The sequence below is a fragment of the Chrysochloris asiatica genome, unplaced genomic scaffold (genome assembly GCF_000296735.1).
Source record: "Chrysochloris asiatica unplaced genomic scaffold, ChrAsi1.0 scaffold00037, whole genome shotgun sequence".
NCBI classification, from domain to species: domain Eukaryota; kingdom Metazoa; phylum Chordata; class Mammalia; order Afrosoricida; family Chrysochloridae; genus Chrysochloris; species Chrysochloris asiatica.
In genome coordinates this window covers 15393029-15405232 of record NW_006408555.1, presented here as the reverse complement: position 1 = coordinate 15405232, position 12204 = coordinate 15393029, and the positions used below count along the sequence as shown (strand labels likewise).

The 12204-nt window shown below is 43.1% G+C and overlaps 1 protein-coding gene across 1 annotated transcript in view; it reads right to left on the bottom strand.

Annotated features, from left to right (window-relative positions):
- Nucleotides 1-12204, bottom strand: part of LOC102816202 (WD repeat-containing protein 59-like) — a 69454-nt gene that overhangs the window by 48122 nt on the left and 9128 nt on the right. The window contains exon 2 of the mRNA XM_006860170.1: nucleotides 7857-7906. Within this exon, the coding sequence (XP_006860232.1) occupies nucleotides 7857-7906 (50 nt within the window). The remainder of the gene's footprint in view (nucleotides 1-7856; nucleotides 7907-12204) is intronic.

Genomic DNA, 12204 nt, shown 5'->3' with positions numbered 1-12204 from the left:
TAGACACAGAGAGGGAGAGGGGCTGTGTGCTGATGACCAGGGGGCAGGCTTATGGGGTATATCCTTTGGTTGGTTGATGATGCATGGAGGGGATTGTAACCATGGCAATGATATGATACACGATAGGATGAATGTAAAGCTAATGTTCTCCCATGTAAACTATCACATAATTCACAATAAAACATTTAAAACAAAATAATAAAAAGCTCCACAACCTCTGACCTCCCGTGGAGAAGTCACCTGACCCTGAGGCAGGCAGGCTGGCATCTTCCCAGTAGTAAGAAAAACATTAGAGGCTGAAGAGCTATACATTTGGGATACTGATCAATACAGAACTTGAGATTACAAAGCATATGCAGAGTAGGCACTTGAGGATAAGTGTGACTGTATGAACATATGTGTTTATCTTCACTGTCCCCTGAAGTCCCACAAAAATAAAAGTTAAAAAAAAAAAAAAGGGCGGAAAAAAGAAAAAGGAAATAAAAAGCAGACGGACAGTGGTAATTGATCTCGAGTAAGAAAACTAAAGCCCAAGCAAGTGTCTGCTGATGGAGGTGAATGGGAAGCAAAACAGACTCCAGCACAGAGCTGGGGCAGTGGGAAGTGAAGGATTTCAGCTAAAGGCAAGAGCAACGGGTAGGACTGGAAAACAAAGCCCAGAACACCACAAAACAAGGAAAACGAGCTCTCAGGAGTGTCTGATGTTGCCACACAGAGCCAGGTAGAAAGTGGGTCCTGTTCACAGTTGGTACAACTCATCCAGCGAGAAGCACTGGACCCAGGACGAGCGGCCTGGCAGAGGGGAGTATAGGGTGCCCAACTCCAAGCAGTGAGATGGCAGGCCTCAGACTACTGTCTTCAGACAGAGTGGACCATTCTTCGTAGTAGTAAATGGGAAAAAAACATGTTCAGGCCAAGATAAAAACAAAAGCAAATTACCAAACCCAAAACAACAAAATCCTCAAGGAAATTTCACTTGGGCGTTCCAAACAGAAGAGCCTGGTTCCCACCATCAGCCTCTGTAAACAAAATGTCAACCCCTCTTTAATACAAGCAGAGAAATGATGCTCATCAGTCATCAGGGAAACTTGCAAAATAGACACCAACACAATCAAAAGAACAAAAGGAACTTGGAGGAAACAGGAAAACTGCAGAGAAAAGGAAAAACTATAAATCATCAAGGAGATATAAGAGAAGACAAACTTAAGAACAAAAACAAAAAACCCTTGGAGCATGGTGGTGGTGGTTGTATGCCAGAGTCGGTTCGGAACCACAGTGAACCCGCATAGGGTTTCTGAGACTGTAAATCTTTATGGGAGCAGAAAGCCTCATCTTGCTCTCATGGAGCAACTGATAAGATTTGAACTACTGACCTTGTGGTTAGCAGCACAGCTCATAATGCACTACACGACCAGGGCTCCCTTCTTGTAGTATTCAGGGGTTAAAATTATGAAAGCCTCTTAGACATAAGCAAATATCCTGAGGGAATGATGGGCTTGCTGGACCTGGGAGCTCAGAACCATAGTTTTGGGGGACTCTGGGGTCAGTCAGCATAATAGTCCACAAAATCAAGGATGTTAAAAGCTCATGAGGGGTCTTCTAAAGTTGCAGTTACTGGTCTCTCCCTGTTCAGAGGAAAGAAGAATGAAGTAAATTAAAGACATCTGGAAATAATTAGTCTGATGAACTAATAGAACACGTGACCATCAGTCTCTCCATCCCTGAGACAAGAAGAACTAGATGGTGTCTGGTTACCACGACCAAGTGCTAGGCTGAGATCGCATTAAAAGGTCCTGGATAGAGTGAACAAACCTGAAAATCCTAAGAAAACACTAGGTTTACAGATTAGAGAGAGACTAGTAGAATCGGAGACTATAGCCCTTGCTTACCCTTCAGATCTAGAGCTGAACACTCAATTTTCAGCCAGGAAATCTGTATTCTGGGGTAACAGCAATACTAGTGAGGTACGCACACCATAGAATGGTCAACCATTTGAAATTAAAAAAACGCAGCACTTACTTAAGAACAACATCCATAAGGATGGGGAAAAGAAAGAGGAGAGAAAACAGGAAACACAGGGAAGAACTCGGGTAAGCAATGCTACACTTAAGGATTTTGAGATGAAACAAAGTATACGATTTGTTGAATGTAAAACATTATCTTGAGGTAGGAAATTTCCACTTGAAAAGACAAGCAGACCAGCCTGCAGGCTAGAAGAACTGAAGATGCTTATTGAAAAAAAGACCAAGAGGAAAAATACAAAACAGTAACAGCAGTCCAGGACTGATTACTACAAGAACAAGCAAGTTGCTCCCCAGGAGACATCAAGAAAAGTCATTGGGTCCCCTCAGGGCAAACCCCTTCCCAAGACTAAGACTCAATGGAAATACAGAAGGAGACATGCCTCTGATTGGTGACCATGTTCGTCACCAATAAGGGGGAGTGAGGGAAAAACAGCAATGAAGCTGTGAGCTAAGCCCTACAACATTCAATAGACTCCTGTGAACCCGGGTGGAGACCTGGTTGGTCAGCAGTGTGGTAAGACCTGGGGACTCTTGGGCCCATTGTCAGTGACTTAGCCACAGAGGACTAGAGTGGAGAGTGAAGCGTCCAGCTGATAAGAAGAACACCCACACTTGCAGATAAGACCTACTTGACCTGGCTTCAATGACTAGATGATCAGAGCTCAACTGGAAGAAAAAAGAAAAGGAAAAAAGGAGTAATCTGATACAATTCAATGAACATGACCTACACCTATGGATGCAGTAGCTCAACAGAGGGAACAAATCTTTACAACGAGGATCAATCCCACCCCCTCCATACACAGAGTAGACAGGGATGGGCAACTTGGACATTGGCTACCCAAAATGCAGGTGCTACAAAGGCAAGAAATGACTGGCTTACAAGCTTTCAAGAGGGAGCCTAGATCCAGAGTGCTGGCAGGAAGGTAGAATCTCTACTGAGTAGTATCCAATCTGTCTGGGCGGGGCTGATGAAAGGAGATGGGGATAGCACTCATGTGGCACAATAGTGAATAATTGTTATCAGGACTTACTGTGAGGGCTGGAAACATAAAGGTAGACATTCTGTAGCAAAAGGAGGGGACTTTTCAGCCTAGGAGCAGAGGTCCCTGGGACCATCAAGGGTGAAGAGCGGAGAGCGGAACCCTACCCAGAGAAGCAGTGACATCAGAGATGAAGGCAGAGACGATGACACAGAGAGATGGAGCGGCTGGGGACTTTACACCCAGAGAGGGAGAGGGGCTGTGTGCTGACGACCCAGGGGGCAGGCTTGCAGGATATACCCTTTGGTTAGTTGATGCAGAGAGGGGACTGTAACCATAGCAATGAAACTATATACAATAGGATGAATGTAAAGCTAATGTTCTCCCATGTACACTATCACATAATTCACAACATTTAAAAAACAAAAGAAAACGGATGATCTGCTCCATAAACCCTTACTCAATTCAAAATAAAAAGTTTTTTTAAAAAAAAGAGAAAGAAAAAAAACTCTTGGAAATTTAAAAAGTTGAAACTAAAAATCTGACATAAGGATTGGAAATTAAGGTTAGAAAAAACATCCAGAATGCAAAACAAAGAGAAAAAGATCTAAAGGCAATTCATGCAGGATATCCAGTATCAATTAATAGGCAATCCTGAAGGGAAGAATAAGAGAAAATGAAAGAAAGAAAATTATCAAAGACATAATGAAAGAAAATTTCTGCAAAGTAAAATACAGATTATTTCCAGACTTATTAGGCTTTCGAAGGTTCTAAAATACTTTTCCGTCTCAGTTCTGGGCTGCCAGAAGAATGAACAATCTGTCTTGGAAGAAGTACATTCAGAATGCACCGATGGCATGACTGTATCTCTCATACTTGGACGTTCATTAGAAGGGACCATTCCCTGGAGGATATCATGCTTGGTGAAGTAGACAGTTAGTGCAAAAGAGGAAGACTGCCCAAAGAGATGGCAATACAAAGGGCTCAAATGTAAGACTGTGAGGCTGACACAGCACCTGGCAATGTTTCTTTCCGTTGTGCATGATCACAACCAATCAATGGCACCTAACAACATCTTAGTTTGAAAGGCGATCACGTGTGTAAAATGCATTTGAGATGTTCGCTTCAAGTTAGTGCACTGTATTCACTTCACTACAATTATTTTTAATCCAACATTTTTTTTAAAATGAAATGGAGAGCTCTGAGCCCATGCTAACAAAAGACTGTTACATATGATACCAAACCTATGTGCAACACCAATATAAATAATTTGGAGTTCATCAAAAATATTTAATTCTGTACATCAAAGGACTTTATGAATAAAGTAAAGAAAAAAACCTACAAATCGGGAAAAAATGTAAGAGTATCAATATCAATACTCAACTACAGAGAGAATTTCTATAAAAACTTAAAACAAAAAGAGGAACCAATGTAAAAATGGAAGGACCTGAATAAATATTTCACAACAGAAGATTTACAGCCTTTTGCAGGACGCGGTGATTTAGAGCTATCGCCATGAAAGGCCTCGGACATACTTCGGGAGTACAAGGTGGTGAGGGGCTGTCTGCCCACCCCAAGGTTAAGACACCACCACTTTACCGAATGTGTATCTTCGCTCCTAACCACTTCATCGCCAAGTCCTACTTCTGGTACTTTGTGTCACAGCTGAAGAAAATGAAGAAGTCTTCCAGGGAGATCGTGTTCTGTGGGCAGGTGTCTGAGAAGTCCCCACTGCAAGTGAAGAACTTCGGCATCTGGCTGCACTACGACTCCCAAAGTGGGACCCACAACAGGTAATGGGTGTACCGGGACCTGACCACCGCAGGTGCTACCAAGACATGGACGCTCAGCACCACGTCCACACCCATTCTCTCTAGATCATGAAAGTGGAGGAGACTGCAGCCAACAAACGCCACTGGCCTGCGGTCAAGCAATTCCAAGAATCCCAGATCAAGTTCCCGCTGTCCCACGCAGTCCTGCATCGCCAACACAAGGCTTGCAGCATCACCTTCTTCTAGGCACAGCCCCTACCTACCCCCAGCCCTGGTCTAAGCAATAAATGCCTCAGGGGAAGATATACAAATGGCCAATAAGCACACGAAAAGATGCTCAGTTTTCATTAGTAGTGTAGTTGTTGTTGTTGTTGTTGTTTGTTGTTAGGTGCCATCAAGTTCGTTCAGACTCACAGTGACCTTATGAACAACAGAGTGACACATGCCCAGTACCACACGGTCAGTCTCACAATTGCTGTTATGCTTGAGCCCATGGCTGCTGACACTGTATCAATCTAACTCAGTGGGGGTCTTCCCACCCATTGCAGCAAACATGATGTCCTTTCTCCAGGGACTTCATCGGTTCTTGTAGCTGTTAAATACCATAGAGTCAATTCCAACTCATAGCGAACCTGTATACGGTTTCTCAGGAGTGTCTGGTGCGTTTGAACTGCCAACCTTGCGGTTCAAACTGACCTTGCAATCCAGCACATTAACCCACAGCGCCACACCAGGACTCCTCATTAGTTGTTAGGGAAAGGTAACACTGAGATACTTCTTCACCCCACTATTGTTGTTGTTGTTAAGTACCATCAAGTCGGTTCTGACCCATAGCGACCCTGTATAGAGGGTTTCCAGGGAGTGGCCGGTGAGCTTGGACCACTAACCTTGCGATTCAAACCAACTTTGCAGTCCAACGCATTAACCCACAGCGCCACATCAGAACTCTACTACCACTGTTGTGTTATGTGCCGTTGAGTTGGTTCCAACCCATAGCGACCTTGTATAGGGTTTCTGAGTAGCAGGTGGTGAGCCTGAACTGCCAACCTTTCAGTTTAAACAGTTTGTAGTCTGGCGCATTAACCCACTGAGCCACACCAGAACTCCACTGGTACTTAACAATAGCTATTGTTAAGTGCCATTAAGTCAGTTCTGACTCATAGTGACTCTGTATAGGGTTTCTGAGGCAGCAGAAAGTCTCATCTTTCTCCCATGGAGTGGCTGGTGGTTCACAGTCCAGCACTCAGCCTACAGAGCAACTGCACACCATCACTCCCAGTAGGATGACTACTTTCAGAAAACTGGAAAATAACAGGTCATTAATAAGGATATGAAGAAATTAGAATCCTCGTCTATTACTATTGAGATTGTAAAATGGTGCAGCCCCTGAGGAAAAATGTGACCGTTAATCAAAAAAGGACACAAAAAACTACCACATGACCCAGCAATTCCACTCCTAATTATGTGCCCAGAGGAAATAAAAGCAATTATGAAACAGAAACTGGTACACCAGTGTTCACTGCAGTCTTCTTAGTAACAATACCTCAAAGGTGGAAACAATGCAAAATGTGGTATATAGCCATACAATAGAACATTACTCAGCCATAAAGAGAAATGAAGTTCTAATATAAGCTATAACATGAGTAAACCTTGAAAACAGTATGCTGAGTGAAATTAAGTCAGACACAAAAGGCAAAATCCATAGAGACCACTGTTTACTAGTGGCTATTAGGGTGTGGTGGTTGTTGTCGTTGTTCAGTGCCATCAAGTCAGTTCCGACCCATAGCGACCCTGCATAGGGTTTCCAAGGAGCAGTTAGGGTGGGATAGGGTCAGTAAATGAGAGGTGTTCTGTAAAAGGCACCAGGTTTCTGGAAAGAGTGACGACAAAATGTGGAAATGGATAGTGGCAATGTCTGCACAAGGTGGACACAAAAAAAATGATTTCAATGACAAATGCTTTGTTAAATATATGTACACTTCATCATAATCAAAAAGGAAAAGGAGAGTAGCCAGAGGCAGAAATGAGACATACATACCAATTTTTCTTTATGTTCTCATGCAAAACAAGAAAATAATTGTCTCTGGGGAGGAAGTCAGGGCTTAGAGGGAAACTGACATTTCAGTCTATATTCTTTTGCTCTATTGTTTGTCATGTACATGTATCTTTTGTAAAGGTCAATAAAAACATGAACTTAAAATACTGAAGTTAATGGAAAAGAAAACAATTGATTTGTAAATGGGTGCACAAACAACTCAGTTAATACAAATACAGTTGAACTTGGAAGGTAGGGGGAGTAATTCACAGTACTATCAAAGGAAATGGGGAGACCCTAACCACTGGACATTTTCATTCTGGTACAATGTTAGGAGCTCTGGTGGCATAGTGAGTTAAGAGCTGGGCTTTTAACTGAAAGACTGGTGGTTAGAACTCACTAGTCGCTCTGACGGAGGAAGATTAGCTGTCCATTTTGGTAAAGATATACAGCCTCAGAAACTATGGGGACAGTTCTACAATACCCTATATGATCACTATGAGGTAGAATCAAGTAGCCTGGCAGTAGGTTAGATTTTTGCTCTGATGCAAACAGCACAGTAGCAAAGGGCAAGTACAGGCAAATTCACAATGGCCAAATTAATAAAAACGTTCAGTCAGAGTGCACTGCACAATTACATCGTTCAATTTCTTCATGAGAAAACTGAAGTCCAGCAAGGTCCAGAGAGAGGTCCAAAATTGATGGCACTGTCACACTAGAATACAGGTCCCCTCCCCTCTCCTAACGACCTGCTAGACCACACTAGACTGCATCTTCTGTCTGAAGAACCTGTGCAATAAGTAACAACCAAGAGCAAGCTACCAGCCACTGAAATGTGGAGGGCTTTTTATTGCTGTTAGGACAAAGACAAAAAATAAATTACAAATAATATCTACAACGTCATTAGGCAATCAGTGCTAACGCCCAGGATTGTAATAACTCTTAGATATAAGAGTATTTTCCATTGTCCCAGAAACCTCTTGATGTACAATTTGTTCCCAGAAGTCATGGCAGAGGAACTCTGAAAGCTCACTCACTTACTTACCCAGAAAGCACTGCATGCTGCCCAAGACAGTCCACAGACATGGCCGTTGCCTGTTACAAAGAACACAGATTCAGTGCTGCAAATAAGACCAGACCCAAGTGAGAGAATTGTTGACTTTTCCTCTTCCCATCTCCCAGGTCTTCCCCAGCTAGCAATTAACATGAATTAGTCCCCTAGTAATGAATGGAGACTTTCACTCCATTCTAGTTCCCATCTAAAAAGCCCTGGTGACGAAGTGGGTTACACTGCTGCTTACTGCAAGTCTGTGTCCACTAGCTGCTCCCTGAGAGAAGACGAGGCTTTCTGCTCCCATAAAGATGTACAGCCTCAAAAACCCTAAACGAGGTCACTATGAGTCCTGTCACATACGCATACAAAACACACCCACCCATGTCTTTCCAAAGGACATGGATTCCCTGTCCAAGCCATATGGCAGTTGTTGTTGTAAAGTGCCAAACATTCAAATGCCAACTCTACCTCATCCAAGACCATATTCTTATTACTGAGATGCCCAGTTCACAGTCAATCCGAAATATCTAGCACAGTTTACTGGCCCCCACAAGTCCTAAGTAGCACCATCGTTTCAGAATTTAATGTCCTGTTTCCAAATGATTCATTGAGTCAAATAAACTGGCATCCCTAAATTCTCTCATTTGGACAAGTTTAAATCCCGCTGTATCCTCATGGTATTACCACCAAGCAGTGTGCACCTTTGTTTGGTTATTAAATGGTCTAAGTCCAATCTTAGGGGGCAGCAGATTTATGCTGAGAGAGGAACAACTGAAATGAATGTCACTAAATTGCACACGTAGAAATGACCGAACTGGTTTATGTTCTGCTCTGTGTATTCTCAGCAACAACGAAAAGTATTACTGAGAGGGGAAAATGTGCTACGTTCTTTCCAAGAGACTGTCAAGAAAGACTCCACTTTGCATTTTGTACTTTCTGCTAGTCACAACGGAAAACAGAAATTCTCTCTTGCACCCTCATTAGTCTTGCTCAAGGGTTTCTCACACTTGTATATCCTCAAGAAACATGTCACAGGTAATGCTGGGAACAAGAAGCCAGAGTCCTCACACTGGAGGCTAAAAAGTGATCAGGAGGCGCTAATGTTTTCTACAGAGAACAGCCCATCTGGAAAGGCAGGCAGTAAAATCAGATGTCATTTCCAGGACTCTTCTCCTGTATAACTTACACGTTAATGGTAGGAAAGGAGACAAAACAGTTCCTTGAGAGAGAGGTAGTGTAATCTTTCTACAAGGTGTGTAGAGGCAGAATCCAGAGTTCTAGCAGAGCCTTGAACCAGATCTTTTCAGTTCAGTCATGGTCAAAGAACTGACACAGGAATGGACCTAAATTTATACAATGAGAGTATGTGTTGTTGTTGTTAAGTGCCGCTGAGTCAGTTCTGACCCACAGCAACCCTACATGGGGTTTACCACAACTTTAATCAGAAGAGGAAAAATGATGCCCTGCTAGAAACTTAGCTTCCTTCTTAGAAAACAAGGACAGCATGCACACTGCATAGCAACCAAATCTCTTGACCAGCAGAGTTGGGAACAACGGTGCCAGGCTCAAAAATGGCGGCTCAGCCCACTGCTTTGAATATGTCACACATCACAGTCTTAGCAATAATCCAATCTACTGCATCAGCTTCTGATAAGGCACACGTCACCTTTACTGAGTCTTCCAATCCAGAGCTCTGACCCATAACTTTTCCCATTCTGGTTCTCGTTCCGGTACATCCACATTTTAAAAAATTGGGGTCAGTTCTGATTTCACTCATCAGCCATGAATGATCTGTTATGAAAGCCCTGGACTCTGAGCCCTTGTTGTACACATACCTTCTTCCAGTTTGTTCAATCAAATATGAATCTGGGTACAGATATGAAGGAATGCTGTAGATGTTAAGGTCTGAAATCAGTTGACCTTAAGAGAAAGAGACCCAATTACATGAGTCCTTTAAATCTAGGTCTAGAAGTCAGAGAAAGAGGAATTTAGAGAGATTCAAAGTACAAAGGATTCCGCACAAGGGAGGTTATGCATTGCTGGCTTTGAAGATGGAGGGGGCCACATAGTAAGTACCAGAGAACAGCCGCAAGGAAGAAAAATAAATCAGTTGCCATTAAATCAATTCTGATTAACGGTGACATGTTTCACAGCAAAACTGTGTTCTGTACGATTTTCAGTGGCTGGGATCTTTCAGGAGGAGGTCGCCAGGTCTTTCTTCTGAGACCCTGTATCGGGTTTCCGAGGAGCAAATGGTAGGTCTGAATCACAAACCTTGTGGTTTGCAGTCCAGTGCTTATCCTACAGCACATACCAGCACTCCAAAACATTTCTGGATGGATTCAAACGGCCAACATTTTTGTCAGCAGTCAGCAGTAATACCTAAATAAATGACAGCCATCAATAAAGCAAGGACTCAGTCACCTCAATCCTAGAAAGGTGGTTCCTCCTGAGGTAAGTCTCTCCTGAGAACAACACAGCCAGCTGTCACCTAATTCCTCATGTGGAATTCCTGTGAGAAGCTGAACACAGTCCCAGCCATGCAGTGCCTGGACTTCTAACCTACACAACTGTAAAGTCACAAATGGGTGCTGCTTTAGTTTGTGGCACATGATGCTAGAGAATAAAAGGGGATCCACATCATCCAAAAGACGCATGCCCTTGTTGTTGTTGTTGTTAAGGGTCATTGAGGCAGTTCAGACTCATAGTGACCCTATAAATAGTTTCTGAGGCTATAAATCTTTGTGGGAACAGAAAGTCTCAACTTTTTCCTTTAGAGCAGCTGGTGGGCTCGAACTGCTGACTTGTGGTTTGTAGTCCAATGGTTCAGTAGTTTCACCTCCAAAATATAACAAAAGTTTTATGCCCAATACTGCATATTTCATGCTATCTACAATTCCTGGTGTGGTGCTATGGGTTAATGCGCTAGACTGCAAAGTTGATTTGAACCGCAAGGCCGATGGTTCAGGCTCACTAACTGCTCCTTGGAAACCCTATACAGATTAACTGAGGGTTTACACCGACTTGACAGCACTTAACACAAGTAAATAATGTTTATCAATATGATGGAATATTCTGGAAGCATGACAAAATGGAAAAATACAGGAGCCCTAAATGCAAATAGAGAGTCATAACTCAATGTATCAAGGGCAGTTATTTTAAAAAGAATGAAGAAACACCTAACTGATCATTAGAAAAACAAAAATAAAGAGACCACCACTGGGCTTGTAGAGGGGTCCATTACGGAGGGTTTTGCTAAAACCAAACCAAACCCAATGCCACTGAGTTGCTTCTGACTTCAGCAACCCTGCAGGGCAGAGGAGAACAACCTCATAGGGTTTCCAGGGAAAGAGCATTGTGGCTCCATAGGATATGCTCTGGACTGTGAACCACAAGGTCTGTAGTTCAAGACCAACAGTTACTACAGAGGAGAAAGCTGAGGTTTTCTGTTCCTGCTAAGATTTTAAAAGCCTTGGAAACACTATACCGGGTTGCTGTGAGTCGGAACCTACTCGAAGCCACTTAACAACAATCAACAATCTTTATAGAAATGACTGCTTCACTTTTTTCTTGCAGAACGGCTGGTGGGTTCTGCAAAAATGGCACCAAGGCCTCCCTCCCATGGCACACTCTACTCAACTGGGTTTGAAACTTCTTTGCAATGGTCACACAGAACTCAAGACACCACACTCACAGAAAGGGGGTATATTATGGAAGATGTTATTATTGTTGCTTAGTGGCATAGAACTGATCCCTATTCCTAACAACCCTGTATAGGGTTTCTGAGCAGCAGGCTTGTGTGCTTGAACTGCTTACCTTGCAGTTAAAAGTCCAGTGCTTATCCTACAGTGCTACACCATGATTCCACTAGGGGAGTTAACAGGCTGCAATTCAGGATCAGCAATGTTCAGGGCACAGCCTCTCCTCTGCTGCGCCCAGAACCAGGCCTCTCACAGGCTCTCTCTGGCCTTTGGCCCCTTGACCTGGCCTCTGACCTTCTGGCAATGCTACAAAGCTGTTGCGGGGCTGCTGATAAATACCCACAGGACACTCCATTCCACCCAGTCCTCCTCAGTCTGCAGGAACTTTGGTTAGCAAACCTAGCTCTCCCAATGAGTGCCTGGAGGTACTCCACTCTGCAAGCAAGCTTCCTGTCTAAAATCACTCAGTTTACTCACTCTGTGGGCTGGGGAGTCCACCATCCTTCTTGTGCTCTAGCTTTGGGTTCTGCTGCTGTTGCAGCCTTCTGTTTTGTTGGTTTATTTTTAATGTTTTATTATGAATTATATGGTAGTTTACGTGAGAGAACTTTAGTTTTACATTCATTCCATTGTATATC